This window comes from Notolabrus celidotus, chromosome 20 (genome assembly GCF_009762535.1).
Source record: "Notolabrus celidotus isolate fNotCel1 chromosome 20, fNotCel1.pri, whole genome shotgun sequence".
In the NCBI taxonomy this organism is placed as follows: Eukaryota; Metazoa; Chordata; class Actinopteri; order Labriformes; family Labridae; genus Notolabrus; species Notolabrus celidotus.
In genome coordinates this window covers 27,287,305-27,305,466 of record NC_048291.1, presented here as the reverse complement: position 1 = coordinate 27,305,466, position 18,162 = coordinate 27,287,305, and the positions used below count along the sequence as shown (strand labels likewise).

General features: G+C 43.2%; 1 protein-coding gene across 1 annotated transcript; it reads right to left on the bottom strand.

Annotated features, from left to right (window-relative positions):
* Positions 1-872: 872 nt before the first annotated feature.
* On the bottom strand, positions 873-13,910 carry LOC117831724 (transmembrane protease serine 9-like). Its single transcript, XM_034710530.1, has 10 exons — positions 13,884-13,910; positions 5,930-5,950; positions 5,469-5,668; positions 4,354-4,622; positions 3,970-4,115; positions 3,568-3,886; positions 3,240-3,411; positions 2,777-3,033; positions 2,543-2,640; positions 873-2,434 (listed from the first exon to the last, which is right to left on the bottom strand). Exons 1-10 carry the CDS (start codon positions 13,908-13,910, stop codon positions 2,102-2,104), a joined length of 1,842 nt encoding a protein of 613 aa, XP_034566421.1. The 3' UTR covers positions 873-2,101.
* Positions 13,911-18,162: the final 4,252 nt, after the last annotated feature.

Here is an 18,162-nt window from a genome sequence, read left to right as displayed (position 1 = left end):
TAAAGGGGTGCACCCCATGTACAGAGGCTTTAGTCCTCATGCTGCCCGCATGGCTCGATTCTAACCTCTCTCCCTCTCCATGCATGTCACTTCCAACTCTCTCTCTCTCTCTCTCTCTCTCTCTCTCTGAGCTGTGTTTAAATAATGAAAGTGCTGCACAGTTAATTTTCAGTATTTATTTAAAAATGGAAGCATCTTCACGTCATTTACAGGCAGTGTTTTATTTTCATTCATTTAGCGGGATAGATCACAGCTGTTATTCAATGCAAATGTAGGAAAAAATAAGAGTCGACGTTTGTATTCAAAACCTGAGAGCTATTCATGTAAAGTGCAGCTCAAGTATTTGCAAAGCAAATCCAGTGTGTTCACATCAGTGCTGAGTCACTTCATGTAGAAATTCACATTATATCACAGCAGCTCTTTGATACGATGAGGTAGATTCATTAAACCTTCAAAATATGTGACTTCATCTGTTGAAGGAAGGCGCTTCCCTTTTTACAACCCGTCTGTTCACAGATATTTGGAGTGAGTAGAATAAAAATCACGGTCTCACATGTTTAGCCGTTATAGTACATGAAAGGCTGGAGTGATGCACTACATATACAAACGTTTGTTCAGTGCAGCTCATAAGAAGTTCTTCATTTCACACCGTACAGTGAAGAGTCTGCAGCTAGAGCCCAGAACCGTCCTGTGGAAAAACAAATCAAGCCGGTATGAAGAGTGACCCGATGATCACGAGGCGTTGAAGACAAACAGAGCAAAGAGTCGTGACAGAGAAGGTGTTTGGTTGTTGAAGGTTGTTGTTCTGAAAGTGAGTTCATCAAGTGTTACATGAGCAGTGAATTAAAGCTGAGGGCTGAGCAATGAAGCTGAGTGAAGCTATTTAAACCTACAGTTCTCCTAACGTCCAGCAGGGGGGACTCTAAGTCCCGTCAAAACACTAAAGTGTACGCAGATCATTTTCTCTGTTTGTCACATTTAACCTCCTAATAGATGTTGTGGTTCACATTAATTTTTCCTTTGCGTCACCCTGTTAACATCCCTCCGACGTGTTACATGAGATGTAAGCGCTAGCTAGCCGTGAAGTGTCGTCAATGTGTTGCGTAGATGTTCTTACGTTAAGCACTATGACACCATTCATGGATATCAGTCTCCATACCCCCCCTTGATTCCTGTTTTTAATCCTTCTGAGCTAGTAAAATTAATAATTACTCACTGGCTAACCAGTGTTTTCTTCTTAAGCCACGCCCCTTTTCCCCAAATGTAGTCACTCTCAGCACCAGAAATCTGAAGGCAAGATTAAAGGCTTAAGGCTCTAATGACGATCAGTCTTAAAGTGGTTCATTCACATTCTAAGTGTCTTTCTGGCTCAAAATCATCAACAGGATATCAACCTCAACAAAGGAAGTTCAATGGATAAACAACCATAAGATACCGCACAGAGCTGGGCGTGCGTCCGTTAATCCGTTAATAATTGGTTACTTTTTCTAATCCACTTTAAATGTGAATGTTAATTTGATTAATAATTATCAAAACTCAAACTTCCGTTGTTTTGCAACGTCGTCATTTCCCGTTACCTGACTTTACTTTAGCCTAAATCCGTATCATGTGACTTCTCACCCCTAGGTGCCACCAGTGAGCCAATAACCGACTTGCGTTGCAGCTGAAGTAATCTTTGAATCTTGATGTATATAATGTCTAGATTAAAACTTTTACCGGTCTTTCCGTCGCAGCGGGAGGCTAAGGTGGACTGTCGGACTTTCGCTAGGTGTTTATGTTAACGGTAGCTTATCTGTTATCGGAGTTAACGTCTTTTTTTAACGGTTAACGGAGTCAAATTTTACCGTGCTCTCCTCCGACTGAATCTTCAGTACCTTTGTTTTTTCTCTGTCAGTCAACTTTAACAAACATTAAGTCTTTCAATCACATACGAACATTTAGTGTTCCAATATTACAAAAATAAAATGCGTCATTTTGTAGTTAGATGTGTTTACACGTCACTCTCCTCAGATCTGATCGTGTCGGTTTCACACAGTCAGTAAAAGTCTCTCAAATCAAAGGTTGTTTGTGTTGATTTGTTCCGGTCAAAAGAGGGAAGCTTCTATATGAAGAGTTGGAGACACAGGGCGAAGAGGAGGAGATGGGAGAACATGATGAAGGGGTGAGGGACGTCCACACTGCTGCTGGCCGTGGTCATGCTGGTAGAGGCTGTGGTGTTAACGCTGGAGCTGTTGCTGCTGCTGTTGCTGCTGGAGGCCGGTGATAAAAACGCTCCCACCGTGTTCTCCAAGAAGTTCTTAAAAGTGCTCAGTTTTTCCAGGACCATCATCTGATCGGCTCGTGCACGACCTCTGGAGTTGTTTTCTAAGGACAACACGGCCGCCTGGAACCAAGATCCACCCACCTTACACATCAGAGGACCGCCAGAGTCACCCTGAGGGAGCAGGAAGCATCAAGTTTAATGTGAGTACAGCTCCTTATCATGAGTTAGAATACTGAGCGAGGGCACAGTGACCTCTGTGAGCTGAAGCTTCTCTCTCACCTGCTCCAACGTGAACGACCCTGTACAAATTCTGTCACTTGTTGAAGCGTTTCCACAACTCACAACTGAGGTCTGGAACTCCTGCAGAACTTCTTCCTCTGGAACCAGAACAAGAGAGTCTTATCAGAGGCGGATCAAACCCTGATGTTAGCTACCTTCATTAAACTTAATCCGATGTGTTTAAATGTTTATTCAAAAGACGTAAACCGGTGCTACTGTGCGTCGAGGACTCACCCCCGCCTCGTCCGGCGCTCCAGCCTGCGCCATAGCAGGTGGAGCCCTCGCTGAAGGTCTGTCCGTTGTCCAGGCAGATGGGCTGGATGTAGGTGGACAGGGTGGGATTGGTTTCCAGTTGCAGCACCGCCACATTGGACCCGGTGAGGTTACTCACAGTGATGTTTCTCACGTTTAGTGTCATCTCAAAAGGGTTGGATCCGTTCTGTTTCAGCCGACCCAAAACCACGGTCCACTCAGACGGTACGGGGGAGCTGCTGGAGGTCAGATGGATTCAGTTAGGACCAGATGTTTGATCGGTTCAAAGCACGGATCAGACCGGACAGATTTACCCTTTCAGACTTTCTACATCCAGTCAAAGTGCAGGGAAGGATAAACTGGTACCACTGAACTAACTGAAAGCACTGTAACTCGGTCTCTGTTTGAAAGTCTGTTATCTTAATAAATCTATCGTGTGTCTCACCTTGAAAAGCAGTTGGCGTTACTCAAAACTGCATCAACAGCCACCAGAGTCCCGCCGCACATGTGGCTCCCATTCTTCTGCAGGCTGGCGATCCACGGCCACAAACCAGCCGATGATACCGAGCTTCCCCCCAGGATACGCGAGTTCATTGTGGCTTGGCCGCAGACCACAGCTGGAGAGAGAGAGAGGGGGGGGGGGGATAGAGAGAGATAGTACGAAGAACATAAAACCTTGAGTCCTCTTAAAGTAAGCCCCTCAGTTCCTGATCATGCTGATGTTTGAAGTTTATGAAGACATCTCATATAAGAGATTTTTGGCGTGCGCTCACGTTTGGCTGTGGTGGTTGTAGGCAGGGTGGTTGTAGGCAGGGTGGTTGTTGGCAGGGTGGTTGTTGGCAGGGTAGTTGTTGGCGGCGGTGCCAGGCCAGCACAGGTGACGCTGAGGTCACTGTCAGTCCCGGTGGACGTGAATCTGACGTAGCCCGGCTGGTCGCTGGTGATGTGACTGTTGATCCATAACTGATAACTAGATACACGGGCGTAGACTCCAGGGAAATTAGCCAAGGCACAACCATTTCCAAAACTCACGATCCCTGCCAGGACCCAGCGGTCGCCTTGCTTGCTCACCAGTGGCCCCCCCGAGTCGCCCTGTTCAGAGAGAGAAGAGATTAGGAGGTTGGATATTGCAGGAGTTAAAATCTGAAGCTAACACTCTGTTGAGAAATGATCACCTGACAGGAGTCCTTCCCTCCGGCCTCTAACCCGGCACAGATCATGTTTTCTGTGATTGTGCCCACTCCGTAGTTACAGTTACACTTCCTGTTTCCCACGATCGGCACCTCCACCTCCATCAGTTCTTGCGGGGAAGGAAGGGACACTGTGGACAAACAGAAACTGTGTCACACATCACACAGTGTTTATTTCATACAGCAGGTGTGTCTCTCTCTACAACACAACTCCTCTGTACCAGAGATTTACTAACATCTAAACAACAGCACACAGCAGAGCCTCTATTCAAGGGACGCTCCTTCTGATGGGACATACACAGTGATGTGAATCCATACTACAGAATATAGGGAAAACTGTGTTGTAATGTAGTCCAGTTTCTGACCCACCTCCAGATCCAATGTTGCCCCATCCGGTGACCCAAGAGTTGACGCCGCTGAAGAAGGAGCTGCCGGGCTCTGCCAGGCACACGGGCAGGATGAAGTTGTTGAAAATCACAGGCGATGAGAGCTTCAGCAGGCTGATGTCGTTTTCATTAGTATCAGTGTTGTAGTCGGGGTGACGGATGATCTGCACTACAGTCCGAGTCACTGCGTTGGGGTTGGATCCCTCCAGACTCTGACGACCCAGAGACACGGCCAGGTTGCTGGTGCTGGTGCTGAGGGGAGAGTCATTAACAGAGTCAGCTCTGGTCACAATCAGTACAGGAAACCGATGTGTTGAATTAAAGCTGCAGTAAGTGAAGGAGCAGCAGTTTCATTCTAACATTGAACACATGGTGCAGTGATGCTTTAATAATAAGGCTGTAACAAAGAGGAGGCGTGAACACTGTCCCGGTTAGTTCGAGCGCTAACACCTTAAGGCTTAAAAACACTTGAGTGTAGCTTCATCTCTGGGTTCAGGGCACAGTGTGTTCATAGGATTTGGCTCTTAAGAATCATCACGGCTGAAACAAAGTTTGAATAGTTTAAAAAAAGAGTCTGAGGTCTCATGAAAGACCCTCCAATGGTCTCTTTTCTCCTTCTTGTTGTGGCATTGTCTCTGAGATTGCTGGAACCTGCTGGAAGCTGAGGGGGTTTCAGGCCTACTAGGCCGGCCTGGATATCAACACCTTCAGCTCCTATCAGCTTCGTGTACATCTTGGTAAGACTAATCATGCCTCCTAAACATGCAAAAACACCCGCCTGTGAGGATGATACAAAGGTTACAATGAGTGTTCTCTCCCAGTTACTTGAACAACAGAGAGAATTCTACAAAGAGATGTTACTTCAGCAACAGGGAAACTTCAAATGCTTTATTCAGCTGATCATGGATGGAACCAACAAAAGGCTGGATGGAGTTATCAGAGATGTACAGGAGCTGAAAACCAGCCTGGAATTCACTCAAGATAAGTTTGAAGACATCAAAATGGGACACAAAGAAATTGAGACAAAAATAAAGTTACTTGAAAACAACACCACAAATTCAAAGCAGGAAATGGATTGAATGTTTACCAAACAGTTACCTGCTGAAGCAGTGAGCAGCAGACACCACCCACTCGCTGTTAACGAGAGACCCTCCACAGAAGTGGCCTCCGCCTCTCTGCAGACTGGCCTGCCAGGGCCAGCTGCCCTCAGGGGCCGGCTGCCCTCCAACAATCCTGGTGTTGAGCAGAGGTTTACCACACACTGAAGACAGACAGAGCACAAACACACGTGAGGAATCCTCACATCAGCGTTATCTGTCGGCGCTCCTGCAGGATCTTAAGCTTCTCCTCTTGGATGAGGATTAAGATCCTGGGAGTGTGCAGGAAACACCGAGGTGTGGCCGATCAAACATCCCTGATTCATGAAGCTGTTTTTATTTCACAATGAGTCCAGATGTTTATTGCTTGTGTCTGATACCCTCTATTTGTTAATATTAAAGCTCTATACAACACAGCAGGTTTAAATGCAACAAAGGAAACAAAGTGAAAAAAGGACTTACCATTGAGCTGTGAGTGACATCCTGAAAAACAGAAAACACAACTTTTCACATTTCATGTTTAATCACAAACAGCTTTGTGAAGATGTGACGCGTGCAGGAGAGAGAATGGTTTCTATTCAAGGAGAAAAACAAGAAGATCCCCAGCAGCCTCCTCTGATCCTTTACACACACTCTGAATGTTGAATTAACTCTTTGTTGTTTTAATGGATCTCCCTGTGTGAAGTGACATGCTGTGGCTATGTGGTTGTGGTTGTGTGTGTGTGTGTGTGTGTGTGTGTGTGTGTGTGTGTGTGTGTGTGTGTGTCCTATCAGACAGCTTTACGGCCTGGTCTAACAGGACTGTCAGCATGCCTGAGCTGTTTCAGCTTCAGTGAACACTCTTTGTAAGAGTGCAGAAACACAGGGAGCTGTTTTTTCTCTCAAACCACCACTTTCTGTTTGTTTCTATCAGAACGAGTGATGACAGAAGGAGGAGGGGAGCGTCAGCAGAGGGAGGGGCGGTACTGACGGACGCCTCAGAGCTGACAGGGGCTCTGCCAGAGTCACGCAGACAGCAGGTAATGAGGCCTGTCTTTCAATGTATGCTCAAAGGTCAGGTCGGACTTCAGGAGACAACAAACAGGTCAGAGTAAGGGTTAAGCGAAAGAACCAGAATCAGCACGACACGCAGAGATAGATGCATCTTAAATCTTAATATCCAAACTTATTCACGCTTCATAGTCTGCAGGGATTCACTCATTTCATGCTTTGAATTTCAAACACGTCGTTCACAGTGAAGTCTGCATGAAATAAACGCTTCAAACGTTTGTATTCTTCATGCTCTTCTTCTACTCTGACCATGTCTGAGGTCGCTGTAATGACGGCTTGTCCTTGCCCTGAACTCAACACTCTGCTGCTTCACCTTTAAAGGAACTTCAGTTTGCGAGGACTTGAAACCAAATTCATCGAGTGTCCACTAGAGGCTGGCTGCAGAAACACAGGAAACCACATACACACCCATTCAAAGAAGATGATGTTTGAAGCAGAAATAAACATGTTTACAGCCTGGTTCAAAAAAGGGCTTTGCTCTACGTCGCTAAATTCCCTATCGGGCGGCAGTAGCTCAGTCCATAGGGACATGGCTTGGGAACCCAAGTGTTGCTGGTTCGAGTCCCAGCATAGACAAAGTTAGGCAAGTGGACTGGTGGCTGGAGAGGTGCTGGTTCACCTACTGCCGAGGTGCCCTTGAGCAAGGCACAGAACCACCAACTGCTTGGGGTGCGCTGGTTGAAGGCAGTATCCTCACTCTGACATCTCTCCCTCAGCATGTTCACTGCATGTGTGTGCATGACTGTATGTATATACCAAAAACTGTGTGTGTAGCATGTTCAAAAATAGCCCGATTAAAAAATTTAATTTCCCCCGAGGGATTTCTAACCTGACGGTTCAGAAGATATTAAGATTACAAGTTTTTGCCCACATAAGGACATGACTGACTTGACTGACTTGACTGACAGACGGGAACACATAGCTGTTGGATAGGAGGCTCAAACCCCGCCTCTTTACGTCACACTAAGTTTGGTTGAGTTCTGCATTTCAAATATGGCTGCCGCCAACGATTGGCTTCAAAACAGCGCTCAGGGACAGAACAGTCTGTGCTTGAAACAGCAGACCTTAAAACTTGGACACAGCCTCAGTGACGTCATCTGTTGAGTTCTGAGTTTTATGAAGTCCAGAGATCTTGGTCACCGTACTGGAGATGCTAACTCGACTGATTATACAAACTAACTTCAGACTGTTTCAGACTCTTTTCAAAACTGGCAAAGAGGCAGAGGTCAGGTCGTAGCCGTGTCACCTTGCTACAGCTCATCGCGCCCTCCCTCCTGTGAACCTGAGTATGTTTGCCTTTTAGTGTTCATAGAAACAGAAATGAGACCAGAACTATGTTTGGTATCCCGCTGTAAATGTGGGTATTTAAATACGGGGTCAGCTTTTGGGGCCTCGAGTGGACACTAAAGGAACTGCAGTTCTCTGGTTGCTTGAAACGAGGACTTTAGGAATAAAACCCTGATGATGATGATTTAAAGGAAGACAGACGCAGGATATTTTTCACAGACTAAATTTCGCTGCACTCTGCTTTACTTCTCATGGAAACAGCGAGGCCTCTGGGTAATCTTCCCTTCTGTCTGATGCAGATTTGTTGCTTTAAAGGTCTGGTTTTCCAACATTTAAGAGTCAGTATGCAACGTTTGTTTAGCTCGGAGGATCTGCGTTTGTCTGCCACAGTGATGCGTGTGAAAAGAGCTCAAAGGTTTAGGCGAATGTACACACTCATGGCGTGCTCCTGGGCAGGTTCGCTTTCATAGATGACATTTAAGAATGGGTCACTTAAGTTCACCTGAAACATGGTGGAGTAAAGGTTAGTGATCACGTTATTGATAGATTATCAAGAGGTAGAGACGTTTGATTATTTTAGTCCACTTTATGTTCAGATGTTTTTATGTTTAGAGAATTTAAATCTTTTACTTCTTCTAGTTTGAATGTCATGTTTTTATTTCCTGTGTTTTGGTAACAAATTGGCTGTCTTTGTTTGTTTGTTTCTTTGTTTCTTTGTTTGTTTGTTTGTTTGTTTGTTTGTTTGTTTGTTTGTTTGTTTCTTTGTTTGTTTCTTTGTTTGTTTCTTTGTTTGTTTCTTTGTTTGTTTGTTTCTTTGTTTGTTTCTTTGTTTCTTTGTTTGTTCCTTGTAAACGAGTTGAGTGACAGATGTGCAAATGTGAAACATGAGACATTTTGTAGAGACAAGAACAGCAAATATTGCCCAACCTTCTTGTGAGTTCCCTCATTCCTTTAGATGTGTGTTTGCTCATTCTTTAAAGGTCCCTCTGTGTGAGTTCTTATCCTCCACATGACGAGGCGTGGCTCAGTGTGACCCATCAGCATTAATCTGACATGTAATCTCTGTTACCTTAACTTCAACACTTACAGGAACATCTTCAATGATTCCTGTCTGCTACAAGAAAAGCGTAAAATAAGATTGTGGACTTCCTTGAGTGGATTGAGAGTCAGGGAAATCCCAAACCTGTCATGTTACTTTAAATGAATGTTTACTTGAGGAAGAGTTTAAAAAGACTCAGACTGTCCCTGCAGATTGATTTTAGAGGGATTAAAAGACTAAATCTTCCAGGAATGTTTCATCACGTTACTTTAAATGACTCATTCTGTCCTGTGTGGAAATGCAGACAACAATCTCCAATCTTAATCTTATCGTGGGTTTGAAATGCCTCGTTCGCATTCGTGTCTTTCTTCACAAGGCGCAAATGTTCCCGAGCATCATCAGCACTTACAGTCAATCCATGACTCAGCACATTTTCCTAACTGTCATCTGTGCAGTAAAATATTTACAGCCGGTTAAGATCCTTTAACCTTTAGTGAAGGATGCAACCTCATCATACCAGGAAGTCCTTCACATATCTGAAGAGTTGGACTGTTTGTTTTCTTTATAAGTCATGCAAACTTCATGAAATGTTAGAAACAAAACATTCATGTTGAAATATGATATTTAAAAATATGACACCTGAGGGAACAGATAAAACTACAGAAGAGGATTAGGGCCACTGGGAAAAAAAATCAAGAACTAATGTTTCTTTTTTATTATCATTCTGAGAAAAAAAAGTCAGAATTCTGCCTTTAATCTTAGAATTCTGATTTTTTTTTCTATATATTATAATAATAAAAAATACATATAATGGATCTTATTTATTCCTTTTAGTGGCCCGAATCCTCCTCCGTATAAAACCCAGTTCAAGCAGCTTTGCAGGAATCAAATCGTCTCCTTTAATTTGTCTTGAAGTGATAGCTTAGAGGAATAAAATAAACCTGTGTGGGTCATGTTTGCACGCCGCACGCCACACGCGTTCTTTTTTAGAGAACTAACCAGTCAGTAAAATATTTACAACTTTGTGACTGAGTTATAATTCAAATCTTTATGTTAAAGACTGATCGTGAAGCTGCATCAGTTTTTATCTGCAGGTCTCAACGATCAATAAGATGTTGGTATTTATGGGGACAGAACGAGGCTGCATGCTGACCAATATTAAAAATAACACTCTGCGGCCTCAGGAGCAGAGAGTATGGAGAGGAATTATTTCACTCTTAAGCCTTGAGACTAAAGCAGGATAAATGATGCCCTGAGTTCAGTCTGGGGCATGTCTTATATATCTATTTAAATGATAAACTTTATGAGTGTTACAATCAAAGAGGTCTCTCTTTATTTCTGCAGCATATGAAGAAGAAAGTGCTCTGCTTTACATATTCATCAGACGATTATTTACTCTGAAATATTGAATAATTCGTCTCATAATTCTCTCAGATGATACAAACACTTAAGAGCTTTTAAGAGCTCCAAACACTTTTAAAAAATGAGTTATTAATTTTAATTGGACAAAGAAAAAGCCCACACTGCTGTGTCTTATTTCTCTGCTGCATTTCAACAATCATTCGTGCATATTTTGATATTTTGAGTATTTTAGTCCTAAAATACCAAAAAAGCTAAATTCTGCATTCAGTTTTTGCATAGAGGAAACACGTGTGTTACATGAACATGAAGCTCCTCTCCTTTATAATCTATTTCCTCCTGAATGTTTCTCTTGCCTTCAGCAGTCAGAGGATCTGAAACATGATTGATTCAGGTGTGTGCATTGAGAGGGGTTCTTACCTTGTGTGAGGAGAGTCAGCAGAGTTGCTGCACAGATCACTCCGTGGAAAGTCATAACTACAAGTCCATGTCAGCGACCCTGCCCCAGCATATATATACACTTCCTCTCTCCTCCCTCTCTGTCTGCAACACAAACACACCTCTCTCTGCCTCGCTATCAGAAGCTGTCACCTGTTCAGTGACACGCCCAACACCCCTGACAATCACCTTCACCATACATCACACTTATCTCCCTTACCTTACAAAATGTACCTGCAGTGTGTTCTCTACCAAAGTACAGTCAAATGAGGAAAGGGAATACAGAACAGTTCATAATGGGACACATATTTCTGTAAAATAATTTCCATTTGCACAGGTACATCAACCTGATGCTCAAATAGGGACATTCTGTGCTGATACTAATGTCTCTATAAGCTGAGACTACTTGTTTTCTTTAACTATGAAGCTGAGACTCCTGGTGTTCTTTGACAATGAAGCTGAGACTCCTGGTGTTCTTTTACTCTGAAGCTGAGACTCCTGGTGTTCTTTTACTATGAAGCTGAGACTCCTGGTGTTCTTTTACTATGAAGCTGAGACTCCTGGTGTTCTTTTACTCTGAAGCTGAGACTCCTGGTGTGCGTTTACTCTGAAGCTGAGACTCCTGGTCTTCTTTTACTCTGAAGCTGAGACTCCTGGTGTTCTTTTACTATGAAGCTGAGACTCCTGGTGTTCGTTTCCTCTGAAGCTGAGACTCCTGATGTTCTTTTACTCTGAAGCTGAGACTCCTGGTGTTCTTTTACTATGAAGCTGAGACTCCTGGTGTTCTTTTACTCTGAAGCTGAGACTCCTGGTGTTCTTTTACTATGAAGCTGAGACTCCTGGTGTTCTTTTACTCTGAAGCTGAGACTCCTGGTGTGCGTTTACTCTGAAGCTGAGACTCCTGGTCTTCTTTTACTCTGAAGCTGAGACTCCTGGTGTTCTTTTACTATGAAGCTGAGACTCCTGGTGTTCTTTGACAATGAAGCTGAGACTCCTGGTGTTCTTTTACTCTGAAGCTGAGACTCCTGGTGTTCTTTTACTATGAAGCTGAGACTCCTGGTGTTCTTTTACTATGAAGCTGAGACTCCTGGTGTTCTTTTACTATGAAGCTGAGACTCCTGGTGTTCTTTTACTATGAAGCTGAGACTCCTAGTGTTCTTTTACTATGAAGCTGAGACTCCTGGTGTTCTTTTACTCTGAAGCTGAGACTCCTGGTGTGCGTTTACTCTGAAGCTGAGACTCCTGGTCTTCTTTTACTCTGAAGCTGAGACTCCTGGTGTTCTTTTACTATGAAGCTGAGACTCCTGGTGTTCGTTTCCTCTGAAGCTGAGACTCCTGATGTTCTTTTACTCTGAAGCTGAGACTCCTGGTGTTCGTTTCCTCTGAAGCTGAGACTCCTGATGTTCTTTTACTCTGAAGCTGAGACTCCTGGTGTTCTTTTACTATGAAGCTGAGACTCCTGGTGTTCTTTTACTCTGAAGCTGAGACTCCTGGTGTTCTTTTACTATGAAGCTGAGACTCCTGGTGTTCTTTTACTCTGAAGCTGAGACTCCTGGTGTGCGTTTACTCTGAAGCTGAGACTCCTGGTCTTCTTTTACTCTGAAGCTGAGACTCCTGGTGTTCTTTTACTATGAAGCTGAGACTCCTGGTGTTCTTTGACAATGAAGCTGAGACTCCTGGTGTTCTTTTACTCTGAAGCTGAGACTCCTGGTGTTCTTTTACTATGAAGCTGAGACTCCTGGTGTTCTTTTACTATGAAGCTGAGACTCCTGGTGTTCTTTTACTATGAAGCTGAGACTCCTGGTGTTCTTTTACTATGAAGCTGAGACTCCTAGTGTTCTTTTACTATGAAGCTGAGACTCATGGTGTTCTTTTACTCTGAAGCTGAGACTCCTGGTGTGCGTTTACTCTGAAGCTGAGACTCCTGGTCTTCTTTTACTCTGAAGCTGAGACTCCTGGTGTTCTTTTACTATGAAGCTGAGACTCCTGGTGTTCGTTTCCTCTGAAGCTGAGACTCCTGATGTTCTTTTACTCTGAAGCTGAGACTCCTGGTGTTCTTTTACTATGAAGCTGAGACTCCTGGTGTTCTTTTACTCTGAAGCTGAGACTCCTGGTGTGCGTTTACTCTGAAGCTGAGACTCCTGGTCTTCTTTTACTCTGAAGCTGAGACTCCTGGTGTTCTTTTACTATGAAGCTGAGACTCCTGGTGTTCTTTGACAATGAAGCTGAGACTCCTGGTGTTCTTTTACTCTGAAGCTGAGACTCCTGGTGTTCTTTTACTATGAAGCTGAGACTCCTGGTGTTCTTTTACTATGAAGCTGAGACTCCTGGTGTTCTTTTACTCTGAAGCTGAGACTCCTGGTGTACATTTACTATGAAGCTGAGACTCCTGGTGTTCTTTTACTCTGAAGCTGAGACTCCTGGTGTACGTTTACTATGAAGCTGAGACTCCTGGTGTTCTTTTACTCTGAAGCTGAGACTCCTGGTGTTCTTTTACTCTGAAGCTGAGACTCCTGGTCTTCTTTTACTATGAAGCTGAGACTCCTGGTGTTCTTTTACTCTGAAGCTGAGACTCCTGGTGTACGTTTACTCTGAAGCTGAGACTCCTGGTGTACGTTTACTCTGAAGCTGAGACTCCTGGTGTACGTTTACTTTTAAACTAAGACTCCTGGATTTCTTTTGTTCTGTAATTGAGATTTCTGATTTTTGTTTACCATGAAGCGGAGACCCCAGGGGTTCTTTTACTCAGGCCCCCTGGTGAGACTTCTCTCTGTGATACTATTTTTTGACATTCTTTAAGAATCTTCGTGTAAGTATTTGTTAACAGAAGGATCTCGATCACAAAGAGTCAAATTCAAAGAAAGAAGGAGGAACAATGTTTAACTTGCATGATAGTGTTTTTCCAAGCCGGACAAGATCCTGAAACATTATCCGTTCAAGCCAAACCAGTCACACCCTTATGATGTCATCAGGGAAAATGAGGAAACAAATCCTTTCCTTCATTAAGGCATTAGTATTTAATCTTTGTCACTTTGCTTTGGTTGTTAAAAGCCATCGACAAACCGAGCCAAAGAAATGTCCTTTTCTTCTGCAAAAGTAAGCAGACTGAGGACGGTGCCCTGAGGTACACCTTCATGCGTCATCAGTAAACATTACTTATGCATGTGCTGGACAGGATCAGGGAATAGAGAAGAGATGCACCTCTGTCCACAAGGTGATCAATGCACAGTGTAAGATCCTCACATGATCCAGGCAGTCGGGCTCTTTCATGACTATTGTTACCGTTAATGTCAAAATGAGATCATTAATTCCAGCTAATCACTCCTCTTCACCGAGACCTGTTGCTCTTGTTTGTTGATCTTGGCAGATGTTACTGTGGTCACACTTTCCTGTTTCCTCAAGCAGACAGTCAAGAACAGGGAGTGCCATGCCAAAAGTTAAAGCTCCAGGTAACCCACGACTGCCCTGACCCCCCTTAACGGACTTTTAACAAACTGACAGTCATGGAGTCTCACCAGGTAGCATTCCTGCATCTCTGCCCAGAAAACTCTGCCTGAATTTGACACTCACTATCTGTTGAACTTCCTGCACGGTGTCCCAAACTCTGTATACACTTTACAGGGGTGTCGAAACCTTGCTTTGCTCATCCTGTAAAACGTACAGGCACCATTTTTGGAGTAACTTATGAAACTGGCGTCCGCTCCCTTTAAGGCAACATTACACCAACCACCAACTAAAGATCTGACAACAAACAGTGTGATGTTTCTTTCAGACATATGATGATTTACAAATCTTAAACTTGAATCCTTATAATATTCAAAGTTATATTTCAGGAGCTTTATTCAGAGAGGATAGGACCGTGGGTAGAGCAGGAAACTAAGGACCGCCTGCTTGAGCAGGGGTTCTGAAACATTTCAGCCCAAGACCCTCAAAATATAGATGCCAAAGACTTGCGACCCCCACTGTCGCTCAGAGTGATTTAACGTGGCTTCATTTAGCTGGTCTGGAGGATTTGAGCCTACCTACATGTGTCTGTGTTTCCTGTGCTGTTATGAATGAACCTGCTGCTACTGATGCTTTGATAATTAACTGTTCACTAACCCTAAACTTAGGAGTCATCTGACAACAAAGAAAGGCAGAAAACTCATTACATTTTATATTTTCAAGGTTTTATTTCAAGTTAAGCTACCATTTTTGATGATATCTTTTACTGGAATTGGTAAAATGTACTATTTTTAGATAACTTAAAAAAAAAAACTCAGACATTTCATGACCCCCCATTTGTGTCTCGTGACCCCCCAGGGGAAGCATACAACACGTGACCTCTACCCCCTCCCCACCTCTGTCCTTGTTCTGTTTTATTTTTATTTGTATCTTATGTAAAGCGACTTTGACTATTAAGAAAAGCACTATATAAATCCTATGAATTATTATTATCATTCACTAACCAGTTCCCCAAAATTGTACCATAATTTAAAGAACATCACTGAAATTTAAGCCCAACTAAGCCAAATAAAAATCTGCATGTTTACCTTTTAAAAAGGATCAATCTGTCAGATTCTTATTTGTAAGACTTTGCCACTTGACTCATCTAAATGAAGGAGATGAGTCCTCTATATAACAGCAATTAAACTGCAGGAAGTATTTTTGGGTGCATCATTTCCAGCTAATATCTGACAGGTGTGTGTTTTGTTGCCAGCATTGTGATTAAAATCTGAACTAACTGCATGTAAACAATCTTAATGAGCGTGTTAGATATGTCAGTAAACTGGATATGTCAGATTATTGCAGACTTACTCATCAATGTTTTTTTTATCATACAGAGAAATAAGTGGAGACAACATCAGGTTTAAGGTGCACAGTGAGACTGGAAGATAATTCCAAAGAGAAATGAAGTCATCGTTTTAAAACCTAAAGACATGAGCGGACTTCCTGTTTGAATCGACACAGCATCAGAAGTTATCGCTGAAGTGACGCGGGCCGGCTGACTGACGGCCTTTTACCTTAATTCACCCACGGACAGGATGGATGGAGATGACGACAGGTCTAAAAATGGACAGGTTTGTACTCAGGAAACTACATCTGTCATTCAGATGGAATCACACAGCAGCCGCTGTCCGTCTCATCAGATAGTGATTGTTTCAGAACAAAAGGAACAAGAGAAACTTTCAACACCGTGAAGACCAAACTTCAAAGTCTACCTGCTGCAGCGTTTGAAGTAGTTCACAAACCTGGGGCGCTGGTGGCCTAGCAGTCTAAGTGCCCAACATACAGAGGCTACAGTCCTCGTCGCAGGGGTCGACGGCTCAATTCCCGGCTGGTCGATCATTTCCTGCATGTCTTCCCCCTCTCTCTACTTCCCACATTTCCTGTCTCTCTTCAGCTGTCCTATACAATAAAGGCAAAAAGGCCAAAAATATAACAGTAGTTCACAAACCAGAGCGACAGTGATGCAATAATTTAAAAATGAATATTAAAAAACAGCAGTTGATACTTTTGTCCCTCATGAAGAGAGGTCTGGGCTCATAACTAACCACACAAGAGGAAACAGGATGATGTGTATGTGCACATGTTATTGACAGTGATTGTTTCAGTGAGACTAAGATGAATCAGATCCATTCATCAAACTCTCTGACTGAAGCTGATTTGTAGATCCTCACAGGATGTTGACAACCCAAACTTTCCCACAGACAACTTTTTCAAGTTGAAAATTCAAAACTACAGATATAGAAGCGCTGCCTCATTCGGAAAACCAGCTATTTCTACTTTTCTCATGTTTAACCTTTGCCAAACAGTGACGACCTGTTCGAGCCTTTAAACTCTGTGATCGAACTGACGACTGGTTTGCTGATCTCTCTGGGGTTGAAGTGCCTTCCTCTTGTTTATTAAAGGAATGATTTCCATCAAACCAGCAGGGGGAGGAAGGAGCACTTGTTCTGTATTCTTCAGCAGGTGGTTTGTCCACATTCTGTGCCTCAGTGAGTATTTCAGACGTTTGTTTAAACATTCATAGTTTTAACTGCTGTGACACTGACCTGTTGTTTTATACGTCGTGTTTTTATGAAATTTGATTAAACTCTGAGTTGTAAAAAAATGAATCAATCGATTTTTTTAAAGATCGTTTTAAATGTCAGGAAGAGTTCAGATATTCTTTAAGATTAGGGGCCGCTTTGGCCAAGTAGTAAAAGGGTGCGCCCCATGTACAGAGGCTTTAGTCCTCCTGCTGTCCGCATGGCTCGATTCTAACCTCTCTCCATGCATGTCACTCCCAACTCTCTCTCTCTCTCTCTCTCTCTCTCTCTGTGTCTCTCTCTCTCTCTGTGTCTCTCTCTCTCTCTCTCTCTCTCTCTGTGTCTCTCTCTCTCTCTGTGTCTCTCTCTCTCTGAGTCTCTCTCTCTCTCTGTCTCTCTCTCTCTCTCTCTGAGCTGTGTTGAAATAATAAAAGTACCACTCAGTGTTGGCAGCTGCTTCGTTTAGCAGGACACAGAACAACAGCCGACACACACAGTTCATTTTCAGTATTTATTTAACAATGTAGCTAACAGGAAGCATCTTCACGCCATTTACAGGCAGTGTTTTATTTTCATTCATTTAGCGGGATAGATCACAGCTGTTATTCAATGCAAATGTAGGAAAAAATAAGAGTCGACGTTTGTATTCAAAACCTGAGAGCTATTCATGTAAAGTGCAGCTCGAGTATTTGCAAAGCAAATCCAGTGTGTTCACATCAGTGCTGAGTCACTTCATGTAGAAATTCACATTATATCACAGCAGCTCTTTGATACGATGAGGTAGATTCATTAAACCTTCAAAATATGTGACTTCATCTGTTGAAGGAAGGTGCTTCCCTTTTTACAACCCGTCTGTTCACAGATATTTGGAGTGAGTAGAATAAAAATCACGGTCTCACATGTTTAGCCGTTATAGTACATGAAAGGCTGGAGTGATGCACTACATATACAAACGTTTGTTCAGTGCAGCTCATAAAAAGTTCTTCATTTCACACCGTACAGTGAAGAGTCTGCAGCTAGAGCCCAGAACCGTTCTGTGGAAAAACAAATCAAGCCGGTATGAAGAGTGACCCGATGATCACGAGGCGTTGAAGACAAACAGAGTCGTGACAGAGAAGGTGTTTGGTTGTTGAAGGTTGTTGTTCTGAAAGTGAGTTCATCAAGTGTTACATGAGCAGTGAATTAAAGCTGAGGGCTGAGCAATGAAGCTGAGTGAAGCTATTTAAACCTGCAGTTCTCCTAACGTCCAGCAGGGGGGACTCTAAGTCCCGTCAAAACACTAAAGTGTACGCAGATCATTTTCTCTGTTTGGCACATTTAACCTCCTAATAGATGTTGAGGTTCACATTAATTTTTCCTTTGCGTCACCCTGTTAACATCCCTCCGATGTGTTACATGAGATGTAAGCGCTAGCTAGCCGTGAAGTGTCGTCAATGTGTTGCGTAGATGTTCTTATGTTCAGCACTATGACACCATTCATGGATATCAGTCTCCATACCCCCCCTTGATTC

Coding starts and splice junctions, on each gene's coding strand:
- LOC117831724 (XM_034710530.1), bottom strand. CDS start 13,910: ATGAAAGAGCCCGACTGCCTGGATCAT. Junction 3,887..3,969: donor GAGGGAAGGACTCCTGTCAG/GTGATCATTTCT, acceptor CTCTCTGAACAG/GGCGACTCGGGGGGGCCACT. Junction 3,412..3,567: donor TACAACCACCACAGCCAAAC/GTGAGCGCACGC, acceptor CTCTCTCTCCAG/CTGTGGTCTGCGGCCAAGCC.